The sequence below is a fragment of the Polypterus senegalus genome, chromosome 12 (assembly GCF_016835505.1).
Source record: "Polypterus senegalus isolate Bchr_013 chromosome 12, ASM1683550v1, whole genome shotgun sequence".
Taxonomy (NCBI): domain Eukaryota; kingdom Metazoa; phylum Chordata; class Cladistia; order Polypteriformes; family Polypteridae; genus Polypterus; species Polypterus senegalus.
Window position 1 is genome coordinate 78,824,607 of NC_053165.1, and position 18,800 is coordinate 78,843,406.

General features: G+C 44.2%; 1 protein-coding gene across 5 annotated transcripts in view; it reads right to left on the bottom strand.

Moving 5' to 3' along the window:
- Positions 1–1,003, bottom strand: part of dnm2a (dynamin 2a) — a 77,168-nt gene extending 76,165 nt beyond the window's left edge. For 4 of the 5 annotated variants that reach the window (XM_039772498.1, XM_039772496.1, XM_039772497.1 and 1 more), the window contains exon 1: positions 657–1,002. In XM_039772498.1, the coding sequence (XP_039628432.1) occupies positions 657–817 (161 nt within the window). In that variant the 5' untranslated portion in view covers positions 818–1,002. Of the gene's footprint in view, positions 1–656 lie in introns of all 5 variants that reach the window. The other variant, XM_039772494.1, reaches the window with a different exon arrangement.
- Positions 1,004–18,800: the final 17,797 nt, after the last annotated feature.

Genomic DNA, 18,800 nt, shown 5'->3' on the forward strand with positions numbered 1-18,800 from the left:
TAGAAAGCTCACTGGCGCCCTCTTCAGTGTCCCATTGTAATTTAATATAGCGCCTTTCATATCTACCTTTGCCTTCTGTGGTGTCAACTCCACGTCTTAAGTGTGGAAGCCAATTTGAACAGAAAGCTACATGGCGTCTGAATGGTCCCACCACTCCACGGCGCGGGCTGCCACAGGTGAAACCGACGTTCTCGGCCCCACTTCCTGGAAGGTGACGAGGCTTCCTGGAGTAACAAAGACGGCACCGACAAGCCGGCTGCCCACCTGAGCCCCTTCCTGGCGCTACCGCGTCGCGGTTCTTCCACTCTTAACTCCGTTTGTTGAACACGAGGCTTTACCCCGGTACGGGGGGCCGCGGCTGCTCTTTTAATCCTTCCTGTATTTTGTTTTTCCTCGCTACCCCACACCAACTCGCCGCTCACTCTTCTCCCCGTTTTACGGATTTTGCGTAACGACCTGCCGGCGGTTCAGGGTGGATCCAGCGCACCGCGGCTTCCCTTCGTGGCTGTCAAAACGCCTCACGGTCTGCGCAAACCTCGTAGGCGGCCTCTGAGAATCTCACCCCTCCTCCTCCTCTTCACCACCACGGCAAATAAGTACCCAGCAACTCAGCACGAGCCCAGCTTCGGTTCAGACGGTGGAGGAGAACAACTCACCTGCCCACGAAGTTTTCCAACACGGAGCTCTTGCCGGCGCTCTGCCCTCCGACCACGGCGATCTGCGGCAAATCGAGGTTGCAGCTCTGCCCGATCGAACTGAACGCGTCCTGCAGTTTATTGATCAGGGGAATGAGCTCCTCCATCCCCCGGTTCCCCATTGCTGCCGCTGGGCTTTTCTTATTCAACAGTAAGAAAGTAAAAATCCTTCCGATTCCAAAACGGATGTGTTCGTCGGGAATCGGCAAAACTGAGCAGCACTTCAGTAACCGCGCAGGAGACAAGCTGGGGAAAAAACTCCACAGACAGAATCCAAACTTCTCCCGTCCGGTCAGCCGACAACCGACCTCCGCTCTGGCAGCCGGGGCACGCCCACTGCCTGCCGTCTCGTAACGGCATTGACCAGCGCCATTGTCAATCTAGTAAAGCTGCCTCCTATTAGCCAGTACGCAAGGCAGTCAACGATTTGGGCAGTCTTAAGAAGAGGGAATTCTATTGGTCTTTGTAGACGTCATTCACCGACCTGCTAAAATTTAACTGGGCAGTTTTTAATTTCGAAGACGACATGAACTGCGCGCGCTCACTCACAAGTAGGCCTGAAGTGCGCAAAGTGACCTCATCGTTTGGGAGGAAAACCGTCCGCTTGACGCTCGGGGCCCGCGTTCGAATGACGACGTAACGGCGAGCCAGCTGACCCGCGTCCGTGGAAAACTCTACAGTCTAAACTGAAACGTGCGCGCCGAACTCCGGAGGTGAAGAACTTGTTCGCAAGCCTGCATTTATAACATATATATTTTAAGAATTTACATCTTATTTTGTTTGTTTTTGGAAAACATTTTTATTGTTTGTTCAGACAAACTATGTTATGTAAAAGCTGTATAATTTGGGTCATTTATCGGAATTCATTTACATTACATACCTACATTCATTTTTATTTATTGTTGTGAACTTTTCAACAACAACAACATTTATTTATATAGCACATTTTCATACAAACAGTAGCTCAAAGTGCTTTACATATTAAAGAATAGAAAAATGAAAGACATAATTATAAAAAATAAATCAACATTAACATCGAATAAGAGTAAGGTTCAATGGCCAGGGGACAGAAAAACAAAAACTCCAGACGGCTGGAGAAAAATAAAATCTGTGGGGATTCCAGACCATGAGACCACCTGACCAGTCCCCTCTGGGCATTCTACCTAACATAAATGAAACAGTCCTCTTTGGATTTAGGATTCTCACGGAAGGGCTTGATGATGATGATGGTCACGTAGACTTCTTCCTTTTAATCCGTCCATCATTGTTGGAGCATCATGAAGCTTTGAGTAGGTGGAGGTGGCGCAGGCCACCACCACAAAGAAACCGGAAAAGAAACAGAAAAGAGAGTAGGGGTCAGTACCGATTTTAGAGCCACCATGAATAGTTGTTATGATGAATTGAACATACAGAGTATCAGGATTAAGTTAAATTACGATTAAAATGAAGTTATAAAAGGCCATGTTAAAGTAATGTGTTTTCAGCAGTGTTTTAAAGTGCTCTACTGTATCAGCCTGGTGAATTCCTATTGGCAGGCTATTCCAGATTTAGGTGCATAACAGCAGAAGGCCTGCCGCCTCACCACTTCTTTTAAGTTTTGTTCTTGGAATTCTAAGGAGACACTCATTTGAGGATCTGAGGTTACGATTTGGAATATAAGGTGTCAGACATTCCGATATATAAGATGGGGCTAGATTATTTAAGGCTTTATAAACCATAAGCAGAATTTTAAAGTCAATTCTGAATGACACAGGTAACCAGTGTAGTGACATCAAAACTGGAGAATGTGTTCGATTTTCTTTTCCTTGTTAGGATTCTAGCAGCTGCATTCTGCACTAGTTGCAAGCGATTTATATCTTTTTGGGTAGTCCTGAGAGGAGTGCGTTACAGTAATCTAGTCGACTGAAAACAAACGCGTGAACTAATTTCTCAGCATCTTTCAGTGATATAAGAGGTCTAACTTTACTTATGTTTCTTAAGTGAAAAATGCTGTCCTAATGATCTGATTAATATGTGATTTAAAATTCAGATTACAGTCAACAATCACCCCTAAGCTTTTTACCTCCGTCTTGACTTTTAATCCTAATGTATCCAGTTTATTTCTAATAGCCTCATTGTATCCATTATTGCTGATCACTAAAATTTCAGTTTTCTCTTTATTTAACTTGAGAAAATTACTATTCATCCATTCTGAGATACAGTCAGACATTGTGTTAGTGAATCAATAGAATCGGGTCATCAGGTGCTATTGATAAGTACAGCTGTGTGTCATCAGCATAGCTGTGGTAGCTCACGTTGTGCCCTGAGATAATCTGACCTAACGGAAGCATGTAGATTGAGAAGACAGCGGACCCAGGATAGAGCCTTGTGGAACACCATATTGGATATCATGTGTCTTGAGTTGTAATTCCACAACTAACAAAAATTTTCTCCCTGTCAGGTAGGATTCAAACCAATTTAAGACACTGCCAGAGAGGCCCACCCATTGACTAAGGCGATTTCTAAGAATGTTGTGATCAATGGTGTCAAATGCAGCACTCAGATCTAAGAGGATGAGAACAGATAAATGGCCTCTGTCTGCATTTACCCACAAGTCATTTACTACTTTAACGAGTGCAGTTTCTGTGCTGTGATTTGTTCTAAAACCTGACTGAAATTTATCAAGAATAGCATGTTTATTGAGGTGGTCATTTAACTGCATAATGACTGCCTTCTCCAGAACTTTACTTAAGAAAGGCAGGTTAGAGATGGGTCTGAAATTTTCAAGAGCTGAGGGGTCGAGATTATGTTTCTTAAGTAGGGGTTTAACTACAGCAGTCTTAAGACAGTCTGGGAAGACCCCAGTATCTAGTGACGAATTTACTATGTCAAGAACATTATCAATTAGCACGCCTGATACTTCTTTGAAAAACCTTGTTGGTATCGGGTCAAGGACGCAGGTGGAGGGTTTTAATTGAGAGATTATTTTTGGTAAATCAGGTAAATCTATCCTAGTGAAAGAGTTTAATTTGTTTATAACAGGATGTTGGGGTTTAGGGGGATCCTTAGTGTTGGGGAGATATACTATGTTATTTCTAATATCATTAATTTTTTGATTGAGTTTTTCACCTGTATTCCATCTGTCTATCTATCTATGTATGTGCCTTTTCCTTAATATAGTGCCTTTTATATCCATCTTTCTAGCTAGGTATCTATTATATACCATCATTCCTGTCTACCCCTTCATCTATGATATAGTGCCTTTCATATCTATGTGTACCTATCTGTTCATCTTTTATTAAGTGCCTTTTCTCTCTGTAATATATTGCTCTTTATATCTATCTATCTATCTATCTAGCTATGTAAGTATGTATTATATAGTACCTTTCAAATCTAAGTCTTTATACTGCCTTTCTCTCATATAATGAATTTTGCTTTTATGAATATATGTCTATTATGTAGTGCCTTTTCTCTATATTATATAGTGTTTTCTATTTAACTGTCTAGCTACATATTGTTTGTATACTACCTTTCATGTTCACTTATTTATCTATGATATAGTGCCTTTTGTATAGACGTACGTCTCTCCATCTATTATATACTGCACTTCCTGTGTCGAATTTGTTGCTTTTTGTATCTAACTGTCTAGCTGTGCATCTATTATATAATCGTATGTTGCTTTCTATTACATGGTGCCTTCCATATCTAGCTATCCATCCATCCATTATCCAACCCGCTGTATCCTAACTACAGGGTCACGGGGTCTGCTGGAGCCAATCCCAGCCAACACAGGGTGCAAGGCAGGAAACAAACCCCGGGCAGAGTGCCAGCCCACCGCAGAAGTATCTAGCTATGCATCTATTATATAGTGCCTTTCCTATCTAACAATCTAGCTCTGTATCTATTATATAGTGCCTTTTTATAATTGTCTATTATGTGGTTACTTCCATATCAAATTATCAGGATATGTATGTGTTCCATAGTGCCATTCATGATGATCTATTTTATAGTGCTTTGCATATCTAACTATCTAGCTACGTACCATATGTGTTATATAGCGCCTTTCATAATGATCTCGTATGTAGTTGCTAAATAGCTAAGTATCTATTATGTTGTGCCTCTCGTAACTCTCCATCTTTCTGTCAGTCTTACTGAGTGTCTGTCTTTCCTGTTTCTCATGGACAATTGTGACAGTCTTTGGGGGTATATATAAAAGTTTGGTTGGTGGACAGCGCCCCCCGAAGGTGCACAGGTGTCACTGCCGTACCGGGAGCTGCACGGGTGTATCCGCCTCTGTTACTCCACGGCCCATCTCTCATGCAGGTGCTCAGGTTTTTCTTTTAGTTTTTCATTTGTCCCACCAGGGTCCGGACCACTGGGCCAGCAGAACCGGACATTTTGGTCTTCTTCCTGGTGTGAGGCCACAGAAATGGCTCGGACACGTGAGGGGCTTCGTTTGTCGGACAGAAAGAAAAGCAACAGCTGGACAGGGCAGCCCACACAGGAAGGGCAGAAGGGAGTTCATTTTCCCCTGACCCCAAAGTATGACACGCTTGTGTTTTGTGACAAACCAAGAGAATGATGTTCAAGTAATAAAGTAAATGCATCTGTCCCTCGGTGCCAAGTGAGGTCTTCATGCCTGCCTACTTGTTGTGTCACACAAACTCTGAGTGGCTCCAGTGTAAGTCTGTGTGACGTCTGAAACTCTCCAGCCCCCCTGCACTGCCTTGGTGGCCTGGCCATTGGGGGTCTTCCTGGACCCTCTCACATTATGTTCTTCTCATAAATACATTTTAATGTGGCCCGCTGCTCGGCCTCCTTCCTGGTACTGTCTTGATTTAATGACATCTCTGAGTTGTCATTGTCATGGCCTCCGACAACTGCTGTCTTATTTGCCATTTCTAGCTACAGTCGTTCATATTGCTGACTACGTAATAAAAGCACTACGTGATTATGAAAAGCACCGTATAAAGTAAAACTGGATTAACTAGCAGGTGCGTAGTCCCCATTATCTCAGCTGGTGGGCTGTGTTCTGCCAACAGGTGCCCTTTGCTTTGGCCCTTGTCCACTAGATAGATAGATGCTTTATTAATCCCAAGGAGAAATTCACATAATCCAGCAGCAGCACACTGATATAATATATATATATATATATATATATATATATATATATATATATATATATATATATAAAATTAAAGAGTAATAAAAATGCGTGTAAAAACAGACAATAACTTTGTATAAAATTAACGTTTACCCCCTGGGTGGAATTGAAGAGTCTCATAGTGCGGGGTCTCCTCAGTCTGTCAGTGGAGCAGGACGGTGACCGGAGTCTGTCGATGAAGCTGCTCCTCTGTCTGGAGATGATCCTGTTCAGTGGATGAAGTGGATTCTCCATGATTGACAGGAGTCTGCTCAGCGCCCGTCGCTCTGCCACGGATGTCAGACTGTCCAGCTCCGTGCCTACAATAGAGCCTGCCTTCCTCACCAGTTTGTCCAGGTGTGAGGTGTCCCACTTCTTTATGCTGCCTCCCCAGCACACCACCGCGTAGAAGAGGGCACTCGCCACAACCGTCTGATAGAACATCTGCAGCATCTTACTGCATGTTGAAGGACGCCAGCCTTCTAATGAAGTATAGTCGGCTCTGTCCTTTCTTACACAGATCATCAGTATTGGCAGTCCAGTCCAGTTTGTCATCCAGCTGCACTCCCAGGTGTTTCTAGGTCTGCACCCTCTGCACAGTCACCTCTGATGATCACGGGGTCCATGAGGGGCCTGGGCCTCCTAAAATCCACCACCAGCTCCTTGGTTTTGCTGGTGTTCAGGTGTAAGTGGTTTGAGTAACACCATTTAACAAAGTCCTTGATTAGCTTCCTGTACTCCTCCTCCTGCCCACTCCTGGTGCAGCCCACCATAGCAGTGTCGTCAGCGAACTTTTGCACGTGGCAGGACTCCGAGTTGTATTGGAAGTCTGATGTATGTTGGCTGAACAGGACCGTTGAAAGTCCAGTCCCCTGCGGCGCTCATGTGTTGCTGACCACAATGTCAGACCTGCCGTTCCCGAGACGCACATACTGAGGTCTGTCTATAAGATAGTCCACGATCCATGCCACCAGGTATGAATCTACTGCCATCTCTGCCAGCTTGTCCCTAAGGAGCAGAGGTTGGATCAATCAATCAATCAACATTTATTTATATAGCACATATTCATACAAAAAAATGTAGCTCAAAGTGTTTTACAAAATGAATAGAAAAATAGAAGACACAATAAAAAATAAACATAAGTCAACATTAATTAACATAGAATAAGAGTAAAGTGGTCCGATGGCCAGGGTGGACAGAAAATGGATGGTGTTGAAGGCACTAGAGAAGTCCAGAAACATAATTCTTACAGCACCACTGCCTCTGTCCAAGTGGGAGAGGGATCGGTGTAGCATGTAGATGATGGCATCCTCCGCTCCCACCTTCTCCTGGTATGCAAAGTGGGGGAAGAAAACTTTTTTTTTTAGTTATTTGCTGGCCACATCTGGTTGCACGGTGAACAGTGTGCAGTTCTAGTTGTGCCGGCCATGTGTGTGTGTCATGGTGGCCTGTCCTTTGTTACCTCAAAGCCATTTGATCCTGAATGTGAGGCGTTGCTGTTCCAGTTGAGGCAGCAGATGTTTTATTGCGTTACTACAAATGTTTGTGAAGCGCCATCTGTTGGAATGTCGGAGGCATAGCAGTCAGAGGGACACAGGGACACTTGCCCTTTTATGAAGGTGGACAAGGAGCCTTCAACAGAGGGCTGGTCCTTCAAGAACAAGGATGAGTCAAAGCTCGTCAGTTTGCCAATATATGTCGCTAGGACTTGGCACATTTGGCCCTCCACAGAGCACAATGTAATTAAAAGATTTGTGGAATCCATTCAGATTATGGTCTGTAAAAGAACAAGAGCACTTCTGAGTGTGCGTGATTTCTGACCCCTCACATGTCACTGTCTTAAAAACTGTCACACGTCACCGTCAATGGATATCATGACTTGGGAGTACATCAGTAAACCATTCGGTGCTGCATCAGCTAATGCACGTTAAGGCTTCACTGTGCAAAGCAGAAGCCGCACATCAACACAGTCCAGAGGTGCCAACGACTTCTGTGGGCTCAGCCTCATCCGAGATTGGGGGTAGTCCAGTGGTCCGACAAGTCAACCTTTTAAAGCATTTTGTTCTCCTGGCATAAGAGAACAAGGACCATCCAAGCTGTTGCTAGCTTACAGTGTTTGGCATGGCATGAGGGTGTGTGTCAGTGCCACCCATGGCATGGGTCACTTGCACATCTGTGACGGCGCCATTTGTGCATGAACAAGTGCTGCCATCCAAAGGGGTCTTTGCCAGGGATGTCCCTGCATTTTCAAAACGGCACACTGGCACAGCACATTCTGCCCAGATTTGTAAACAAGCTGACTGTGCAGGCACGAGACTGGCAGTTGGTTGCTGCATGACACATTATGAAGAGCAAAGTACGGCAGTGAAGGCCCCAGATGATTGAAGACCCATGTAAGGTATAAATGGGCGAAGATTTGGTCTGCACTCCGTCCTCTGCCCTCACATCTGCTCCTGATAACGTCTTTATATGCAGTTCGTCACCAACTGTTGTCTTCAGTGCTTGGCAAGTGTCATTGAAAGAAATGGTGATGTGACCTACTGGGAATCCTCGAGTGGCCCAACGTTTACGGAGCGCGTGGCGGCGTATGAGTGTTAAAAATAAAAATTCATAAGGTGAAACATCAAAGAGTGCGTAGCTGGACCGTTTACAATACAGGAGAGGGTGAAGAGATCTGACAGATCACTCCTCGACGCTGTTCTCAGCTTTATCAGGTCCGTTCATTTTATATAGCGCCTCTCACCGCTCTCTTAAGGGATGAAGCAGCCGAGTCTCCATGGCCTTCTTTACATGTCGCTCAATGGAGGCATTCTGTGCGGTTGACTCGGCTGCATTTACAGGAATTCTATTTATTTTTTTATTTCCCGTTGATTTAGTGATGTTAAGAAAAATTTAATGGGAGACTCCGTGACTGTCACACACGTTAATTACACTCGCTTTTAATTATACGTTCTGGAATTGTTCATAAGTAAATTATAGACAAAGGGATGATTGTTGCTTTCTGCTTTGTTGATTGCGGCCCGTTTTAATGACAGGGTCTTCAACCACTCATTTCCAAACTGCAGCCATCAAAGTGAACGGCGCTCTGCTCAAACTTTATCTACTTTCAGGGCGGCTAATTGCTTTTTAATAAGCGCAACAAAAGGCTCCCATTTCTTCGAAATTCTTCTCACACCAATAGTCTAATTATACGGTACGGTAAGGAAAGCAATATCTATATGTCTGTCATTATATAGTGCCTTTCTATCTGTCTATCAAAAATTAGATAGTATCTGTCTTATCATTATATAGTGTTTATCTATCTATCTATCTATCTATCTATCTATCTATCTATCTATCTATCTATCCTGCCGAATATACCAAAATTAATATCTATCTGTCTATCTATGTATCTATTATATAGTGCCTTTCATCAATCTATCTATCTATCTATCTATCTATCTGTGTAGTTTTGTGATCCTGTTGACTAAACTAAAATTAATATCTATGTATCTATTATATCTATCTATTATATAGTGCCTTTCATAGCTGTCTTTCTATAAATAGATAGTGACTTTATAGCTAAAATTAATATTCAGTATTATGTATTTGTATATATTATATAGTGCCTTTGTGTCTATTATTATATAGTGCCTCTCTATCTGTCTATCTAAAATTATATAGTATCTGTCTATCATTATATAGGACTGCGTGTTCTCCCCTTGTGCCAGCGTCATTTCTCCGACTGCTCCAGTTTTCTCTTCAGTCCCCCTGGTTAACCATACGTCTCCATGTGTGTCGTGTCTCAGCCATTGTTCAGATTCACATCTCTTTTCTCTTTTGTTCATTTTAGATTCTTGTGTTTATGTTGATTATTTGTATCCTTTATTTCTGATTTTGGCTCTCTCTCTATTTATCTATATATCTATACTGTAGTTCCAATTATACCCACTAGAGGGGGATGTCACTGTAAAACCATGGCAAGTAATAAAAGCAACCGACTCCTGAGCACATTCACAATGAACCGCAAGGGACTGTGGGCAATTTATAGGGCGGAGGGGCTGTCCCTGGAGGTGATTGGCAGGTGGCCCCACCTCCTGGGGCACCACGCACAAAACACATGGAACATAACAAAGGCAGCTTGTATATACTGCACATGCTTTGGACTCCCGGTTTGGGTCTTGCTGCCTGGGTGTGTCTTCTGGAGGTCCGACACCACGGTCAGGTTTGGTTTCCTCACAGCTTTTATTTGGTTTTATTTTGACAATGTTTTGTCCCATCAGATGTTCTCCTGGTGTTCTTGTGGCATTTCTGCCCCCCCCCCTTTTGATTACTAGCCAGCTCTGAGTGGGTCTTGTAATGGGCTGGCGCCCCCTGCAGGTGCGGATGGATGGATGGATGGATGGATTGTAATTGTTGTGATTCCCCCCACCCCACACTTTCATTGGAGCCTTAAAACATTTTGTGCAAAACAAAACAGGAACGAGTCCTCCAAGGAAGCTGCATTTTATTACCGGACCTGCCACAAGCCATTTTTAAAATGGAGTCCTAGGACATTAAAATCTCATATTCCAGGGCTAAACTTTTCCTTACTTTTGAATCAACTCTGCATTTCCAGCTCCATTTGTATCTTTCAGATTGAAATTAAATTTCAAGTTTTTTCTCTTTCTCCATCATATGTAGCCATCCATCCACTCACTGTGGTGCAAGAACAATGTGTGGGTGGGACACCAGCGAACAATGTGTGGGTGGGACACCAGCCCACCCCACCGCCTGCTTTGTAATCGAACCCCACTTATCCAGAGCAGGGCTGCCGAAATGCTGGAGTGTAATGAGCAGCGGGCGCCAGTCCATTGCAGGGTCAACACACACACACACACACACACACACACTCTGGGGACCAGTCCACCTGACCTCCATGTCTTTAAGCTGTGGGAGGAAGTCCGTGTGGATCTGGGGAGAGCATGCAGTCTCCACGCAGGGAGCGCCTGGCACTTGAACCCTGGGCTCCTCGCTGTGAGGCTGCAGTGCTGCCACTGGGCTCCATTTAAAGCTGCTAGTTTACCATCCGGGTGCGCGTTTGGAGTTTGAGATGAAATCTGGGCACCTGAAACACGACGATGAGACAAGAGAGGGCACGGGCGGTGACTTTAAAGAAGTGAATGATCTGCGGGTCAATGCAGACAGAGGCCATTTATCTGTTCTCATCCTCTTAGATCTGAGTGCCGCATTTGACACCATTGATCACAACATTCTTAGTCAATGGGTGGACCTCTCTGGCAGGGTCTTAAATTGTTTGAATCCTACCTGACAGGGAGAAAATTCTTTGTTAGTTGTGGTAATCACATCTCGAAGACACATGATATCCGATATGGTGGTCCACAAGGCTCTATCAGGGTCCGCTGCTCTTCTCAATCTACATGCTTCTGTTAGGTCAGATTATCTCAGGGCACAACGTGAGCTACCAGAGCTATGCTGATGACACACAGCTGTACTTATCTATAGCGCCTGATGACCCCGACTCTCTTGATTCACTAACAGAATGTCTGACTGGTATCTCAGAATGGATGAATAGTAACTTTCTCAAGTTAAATAAAGAGAAAACTGAAATGTTAGTGATGGCAATAATGGATACAATGAAGCTGTTAGAAATAAACTGGATACATTAGGATTAAAAGTCAAGACGGAGGTAAAAAGCTTAGGGGTGATTGTTGACTGTAATCTGAATTTTAAATCACATATTCATCAGATCATTTTTTCACTTAAGAAACATAGCAAGTTAGACCTCTGATATCACTGAAAGATGTTGAGAAAGGAGTTCACGCGTTTGTTTTCAGTCGACTAGATTACTGTAACGCACTCCTCTCAGGACCACCCAAAAAAGACAGAAATCGACTGCAACGAGTGCAGAATGCAGCTGCTAGAATCCTAACTAGGAAAAGAAAATCGAGCACATTTCTCCAGTTTTGATGTCACTACACTGGTCACCTGTGTCATTCAGGATTGACTTTAAAATTCTGCTTATGGTTTATAAAGCCTTAAATAATCTTGGCCATCTTATATATCGGAGTGCCTGACACCTTATATTCCAAATCGTAACCTCAGATCTTCAAATGAGCGTCTCCTTAGAATTCCAAGAACAAAACTTAAAAGAAGTGGTGAGGCGGGCAGGCGGCCTTCTGCTGTTATGCACCTAAAATCTGGAGTAGCCTGCCAATAGGAATTCACCAGGCTGATACAGTAGAGCAGTTTAAAACACGGCTGAACACACATTAGTGTAACATGGCCTTCTCATAACTTCAATTTAACTTAATCCTGATACTCTGTATGTTCAATTCATCATAATAACTACTCATGGTGGCTCTAAAATCCGTACTGACCTCTACTCTCTCTTCTGTTTCTTGTTCCTGCGCCACCTCCACCTACTCAAAGCTTCATGATGCTCCAACAATGATGGCTGGATTAAAAGGCAGAAGTCTACGTGACCATCATCACCATCAAGTGACTCCATGAGAACCCTAAATCCAAAGAGGACTGTTTCATTTATGTGAGGTAGATTGCCCAGAGGGGACTGGTCAGGGGGTCTCGTGGTCTGGAATCCCTGCAGATTTTATTTTTTTCTCCAGCCACCTGGAGTTTTTTTTTATTTTGTTTTTTCTGTCCACCCTGGCCATCAGACCTTACTCCTTTTCTATGTTAATTAATGTTGTCTTATTTTAATTTCTTATTTTGCCTTTTATTTTTCTTTTCTTCATTATCTAAAGCACTTTGAGCTACTTTTTGTATGAAAATGTGCTCTAGAAATAAATGTTGTTGTTGTTGAACCCAAAACACCTCGAGGCTGCATGCTCCGTATTTAGCTCACACCGACACCGGTCGATCATCCTGGATTGGAGCCTCGAGGAAAAATAAACGGAAAGGAACCGCTGGTTTGACTTTGTGTTGCTCGCGGAGTCCCGAATGAGGCCCATGACCGGCATTGTCAGGGAGCGACAGTTACGGCACTACCGTGGGCGATCAGCTCACGCGAGCGGCTGGGCCAGGCCAAGGGGACGCCCACGTAACACCTGGCTGCGGCAGATAGAGGGGCATTTCCGGAGGGTGGGATCGGACCGCGTGTCCGCCTGGTTTGCCAATCAGGATCTCGAGCTGTTTCGTTGTGTAGTGGATGTGGCAACGTGCTGTACCAGTTTATGCCCCCAAACTGACCTGCCTTGCCTTGTCCTGAGCTCTAAAAGGTTTCGAGGACAAGCGACAGCCTAAAGCCGATCTGCAGCACTTGAGCGCGCGTTTAAGCTGAGCTGCCACTTCACTTGTGTGCCACTAGAGGTCAGGCGAGGCGCGCTTAACTTAACGCGGTTGACCGGGGGCATTTGTTCTTTATGGACATTTGCTGAGAAAGTTGAGTTTTATTGTGGGGTATCTCTGATAGGGCGCGCTCTTCCAAACTTTAGAGCTTTTAAAAACGATTTGAAAAACATCAGCGAAAGGCTCGTTTTAAAATAGCGAAACGTTATGTGCCAATTTCATTTACTCTTTCAAAAGTACCTTGAGAGAGGTTATTTCGTGATATCTGTTTATTTCTGACTCATCAATGTAATAAGTACATATATTAAAATTAATTAAAAAAAAACTTTATGAAGACTTGAACAAATCCCTGGAATCTCGAGGGTGTTAGCTTTAACGTTTGTAGCTCTCTGCTAATGAATATTTATGAAAAGCGGCACCCGCTAACACAATAAAATTAACATTAATTTTAAAAAAGAAGAAAAAGAAAAAGCAGCCAGCAGGACCGATTAACGGGAACTTAAAATTGATTGACAAGCGGGTTACAGCGGAACACACGTGACAGCACAACACGCAACGCACCGCACGTGACCGTAGGGGGCGCACAGAACACCAAGAGGAAGATGCGCCCCGAACAAGGCCAGTCTTCGCAAGGGTGCGTGGAGTCGTCCGGACATTCAGTTCGGCTTGTTATTATATAGCGCCTTTCACTGAGGGCGGGCTCAGTTCACACACAAATAAATTAGCAAACTTTATAACTTACTACTCACACAATGCGTGCATGTAAAGACACACACACATTTGTTTAAACTCACAGTAAAACATCGCAGTTCTCAACTGAATAACATAAATGGAGCCCACCAATGTCTGTGAATTAACACCACCATGGAGAAGAGGAAACCTGGGGGAAAGAAAACTTGTGTGCGGGTTGGGGGTCTGCAAACCATTAAAACAGACAAGGTCAGACTTGCATGTCCTGGAGACCTCGGCCATCTGACCGCCTGCCTCCTCCAAGCCTCCTTACAGAATAACTCCTACAGGATGAGACCACCAGGGAGGTGAAGGGGAATCAAACGTGGTGACTGACCGGAGTGACTTCACGCAGAAGCAATGGCCTTCATGCCCTGGTACTGACTGGTCTGTACGGTGGCAGTAAAGGAGACATCTGCTTACCCGGGTAAGGGGGGGGGGTGCCACTTGGGCACCTGAGATATCAGTACATCCAGAATAAAGTCCACGTGAAAGGCTACAGCCCTGTGCTGTCCAAACAACACCCCACAGTGTGTGGCGGGCCAAAGCAGAGCGTTATGGACGAGTAAAACTGGACAAGCCCAGAGTGGGACAAGTCCAACATTGGAAACTTAGATTATGTTTAGATGGATATGAAAGACACCGTATAATAGAGATAAATGTGAAAGGCAGTGTGGCTGGGTACAGGAATGACAGACGATCTCAGAATAATTTCGGGTGCCAAGCAGGTCATCCCATTTAATGATAAGGCAAACGTAAAAATGACACCCATCAGGGCGCTACATTGGCCTCACATTGCGCTCAGCAAAATTGAAACAAATGAGAGATTAAGAGGAGCTCAGTCAGTCACACTCGGGGTGGTCCGTCTGGTGGTACGATCTTTTCACAAGTGTCCGGAGTCCGGTGGCTTCATTCTCATGGGAACGGAAGGGGCGGGGCTAGGTGCCCTCACTGGGCGGAGTGAGAAGGTGAAAATAGTGTTAGTGGCAGCGCCCTCTTGTGGTCCAGTGGGCCATTACATACAGTGGGATGCGAAAGTTTGGGCAACCTTGTTAATAGTCATTATTTTCCTGTATAAATCGTTGGTTGTTACGATAAAATGTCAGTTAAATATATCATATAGGAGACACACACAGTGATATTTGAGAAGTGAAATGAAGTTTATTGGATTTACAGAAAGTGTGCAATAATTGTTCAAACAAAACCAGGCAGGTGCATAAATTTGGGCACCGTTGTCATTTTATTGAATCCCAAACTTTTCGAACTAATTATTGGAACTCCAATTGGCTCGGTAAGCTCAGTGACCCCTGACCTACATACACAGGTGAATCCGAGTATTTAAGGGGTCCATTGTAAGTTTCCCTCCTCCTTTAATTTTCTCTGAAGAGTAGCAACATGGGGGTCACAAAACAACTCTCAAATGACCTGAAGACAAAGATTGTTCACCATCATGGTTTAGGGGAAGGATACAGAAAGCTGTCCCAGAGATTGAAGCTGTCTGTTTCCACAGTTAGGAACATATTGAGGAAATGGAAGACCACAGGCTCAGTTCAAGTTAAGGCTCGAAGTGGCAGACCAAGAAAGATTTCCGATAGACAGAAGCGACGAATGGTGAGAACAGTCAGAGTCAACCCACAGAAAAATCAGGCAGGTGCATAAATTTGGGCACCACAAGAAAGAAATGAAATCAATATTTAGTAGATCCGCCTTTTGCAGACATTCCAGCCTCTAAACGCTTCCTGTAGGTTCCAATGAGGGTCTGGATTGTGGTTGAAGGTATTTTGGACCATTCCTCTTTACAAAACATCTCGAGTTCATTCAGGTTTGATGGCTTCCGAGCATGGACAGCTCTCTTTAACTCACACCACAGATTTTCAATTCTATTCAGGTCTGGGGACTGAGATGGCCATTCCAGAACGTTGTAATTGTTCCTCTTCATGAATGCCTTAGTGGATTTTGAGCAGTGTTTCGGGTCGTTGTCTTGTTGAAAGATCCAGCCCCGGCGCAGCTTCAGCTTTGTCACTGATTCCTGGACATTGGTCTCCAGAATCTGCTGATACTGAGTGGAATCCATGCGTCCCTCAACTTTGACAAGATTCCCAGTCCCTGCACTGGCCACACAGCCCCACAGCATGATGGACCACCACCATATTTGACTGTAGGTAGCAGGTGTTTTTCTTGGAATGCTGTGTTCTTTGTCCTCCATGCAGAACGCCCCTTGTTATGCCCAAATAACTCCATTTTAGTTTCATCAGTCCACAGCACCTTATTCCAAAATGAAGCTGGCTTGTCCAAATGTTCTTGAGCAGACCTCAAGCGGCTCTGTTTGTGCTTCCTCTTCATCACTCTCGCATGCAGCATCTCCTTGTGTAAAGTGCGCCGAATGGTTGAACGATGCCCAGTGACTTCATCTGCTGCAAGATGATGTTGGAGGTCTTTGGTGCTGGTCTGTGGGTTGACTCTGACTGTTCTCACCATTCGTCGCTTCTGTCTATCGGAAATCTTTCTTGGTCTGCCACTTCGAGCCTTAACTTGAACTGAGCCTGTGGTCTTCCATTTCCTCAATATGTTCCTAACTGTGGAAACAGACAGCTTCAATCTCTGGGACAGCTTTCTGTATCCTTCCCCTAAACCATGATGGTGAACAATCTTTGTCTTCAGGTCATTTGAGAGTTGTTTTGTGACCCCCATGTTGCTACTCTTCAGAGAAAATTAAAGGAGGAGGGAAACTTACAATGGACCCCTTAAATACTCGGATTCACCTGTGTATGTAGGTCAGGGGTCACTGAGCTTACCGAGCCAATTGGAGTTCCAATAATTAGTTCTAAAAGTTTGGGATTCAATAAAATGACAACGGTGCCCAAATTTATGCACCTGCCTGAGTTTGTTTGAACAATTATTGCACACTTTCTGTAAATCCAATAAACTTCATTTCACTTCTCAAATATCACTGTGTGTGTCTCCTATATGATAGATTTAACTGACAACAACCAACGATTTAGACAGGAAAATAATGACTATTAACAAGGTGGCCCAAACCTTTGCATCCCACTGTACCTTGGCAGGGCCTGTGAGGAGATCCACAGACACACATGCATGACAGTAGATAGGAAAGGCGCTATATAGTATGATCGCTAGGAAAGGCAGAGGTATATTTAACTGGTTCTTGATGTCCATTTTGTGTTTTTATGTGTTTCTGGTTAATATTTTTAGGGTTATTGTTTAGTATTTATGTCCTGTTTCTTTATGTGGTCCTTCTTCATGTCCTATTAGAAGCAGTGACCCTGGCTTACATTTAAATTTCTTTTTTACGTTTTTCTTCTCTGGTCGTTTGTGATCCTTCGGTTATCACTTACATTACTATTGTTTATTATTTGTGTGTTTTATTTGATCACTTTTGTGTATTTTTGTGTTTGGTTTCTGTTGTGGCCTGTGCTTTGTGTTTTGTGGGTGTTTCCCAGGGAGGGGAAGCCACCTGTCAATCTCCGTTGAGTGACTGCCCTCGGCCCAGTGAAGGCTGCTGGGAATTGTAGTCCCTCCAGGGTTCATTGTATGCGCTTTGAGTTTTTTTTTTCTTTTTGCCTCTTTTTACTTCTGTCTAAGGATTTTATTTCAGGTTTTGTTTGATTTTTTTCGATTGCCTTGTTGGCCGAACCTTTTTCTCCTTTCTCACTCTTTTAAGCATTTTGTTATAAATCTCATTTTATACAAATTGCTTGTCCTTTCATCCTCCAGCCACAGCCATCCTCCCTCTGGTGGGCCTTGCTCTGTCTTCTTTTGTGAATGTTACTTATTGATGTTTCAACTCTTGAAGCCAAAGCCCCTTTGGCCTGGCGTAGGCCGAAGCCTGCCAGTAAAGTAGGAGTGCCCCCTGCCTTAGAGTGCTCCTTTTTTGGGGTTGCTAGGTGATTATAGTTTGGGGGCCCCAGACCACTTTGGCCTTTTTGTGCTGCTACTTCACAACATTTTTTTTGCCCCCCCTCCCCCATCGTCACCCTTGATTGGGGGTCCCAGAAGTGGTTCATTGAGAGCTGTTGTTTTCTTTTTTTTTTGATGTTCTGTTTTTTTCGTGGATTTCTGCCTTTTGATTTTCTCAACCTGTGTATTGGGAGTAGTTGGCTCGCGATTGTCACTTCAGACAAGTCCTTTTTGCTTTCTCTTTTTTGACCGTTGACTAATGTTTTGCTCCTTTTCTGAATAATTTCTTCATTTATGAAGACACCTTGTTTGGGTTGGCTCAACAAGCCAGAGGTTTAAGGTTGCCCTCTCCCTTTTTCTTTAAATACTTTTGAACTTTTAAAGCCAGTTCTCTACTTTGGGGTCATAGTTGGGGGCTGGCTGCCTGGGGTGCAGCCTTATCTGTGCAGACTGCTGAAGGTGCAGGTCTAATTTAAGGTCTCCCACCCCTTTTTGCCCTGTCTGGGACAACAACACAACAATAAAAAGAAAAGACCTCTGAACAGAAACGGAGCCCACCCTCTAGGCGGCCTGGCCAGCTCTCGTTCACTTTGACTGCCAGTCAGAGCCGATTCACTTACAGATGAACACAAACTGCCGGACGCACAGCAGAGGACGCCGTCTTTGAATTCTTTGAAATTCCGAGGGACCCTCGGCTGGAGGCAAGTTGCCCCGTTTGCTGTTTGCCAGTTCTGTAAAGAGTCAAGCGTGTTGCACAGGCACCTCTCTGAACCCCAAAGGCGCACAAGTGAGACCCTCACAAAGGACTCCCATCGGCGGTCCCGATTAGGGGTCTGCTCGACTGAGGCGCTTCTTCTTTTCCTGTTGATGTTGAAAGAAAACGCAAAGGTGCATCTGCCGTGTCTAAAAAGAAAAGAAGGCCGAAATAAAAAGATGACATCCTGACAGGCGCGCGGCGCTCAGTAAATTGGGCCTCCTCACTTCTGACTTTGACAGCCATGACATCCTCCTGCCTTTAATAGGGAAAAAGAGCTGCAATTTGGTCAGGC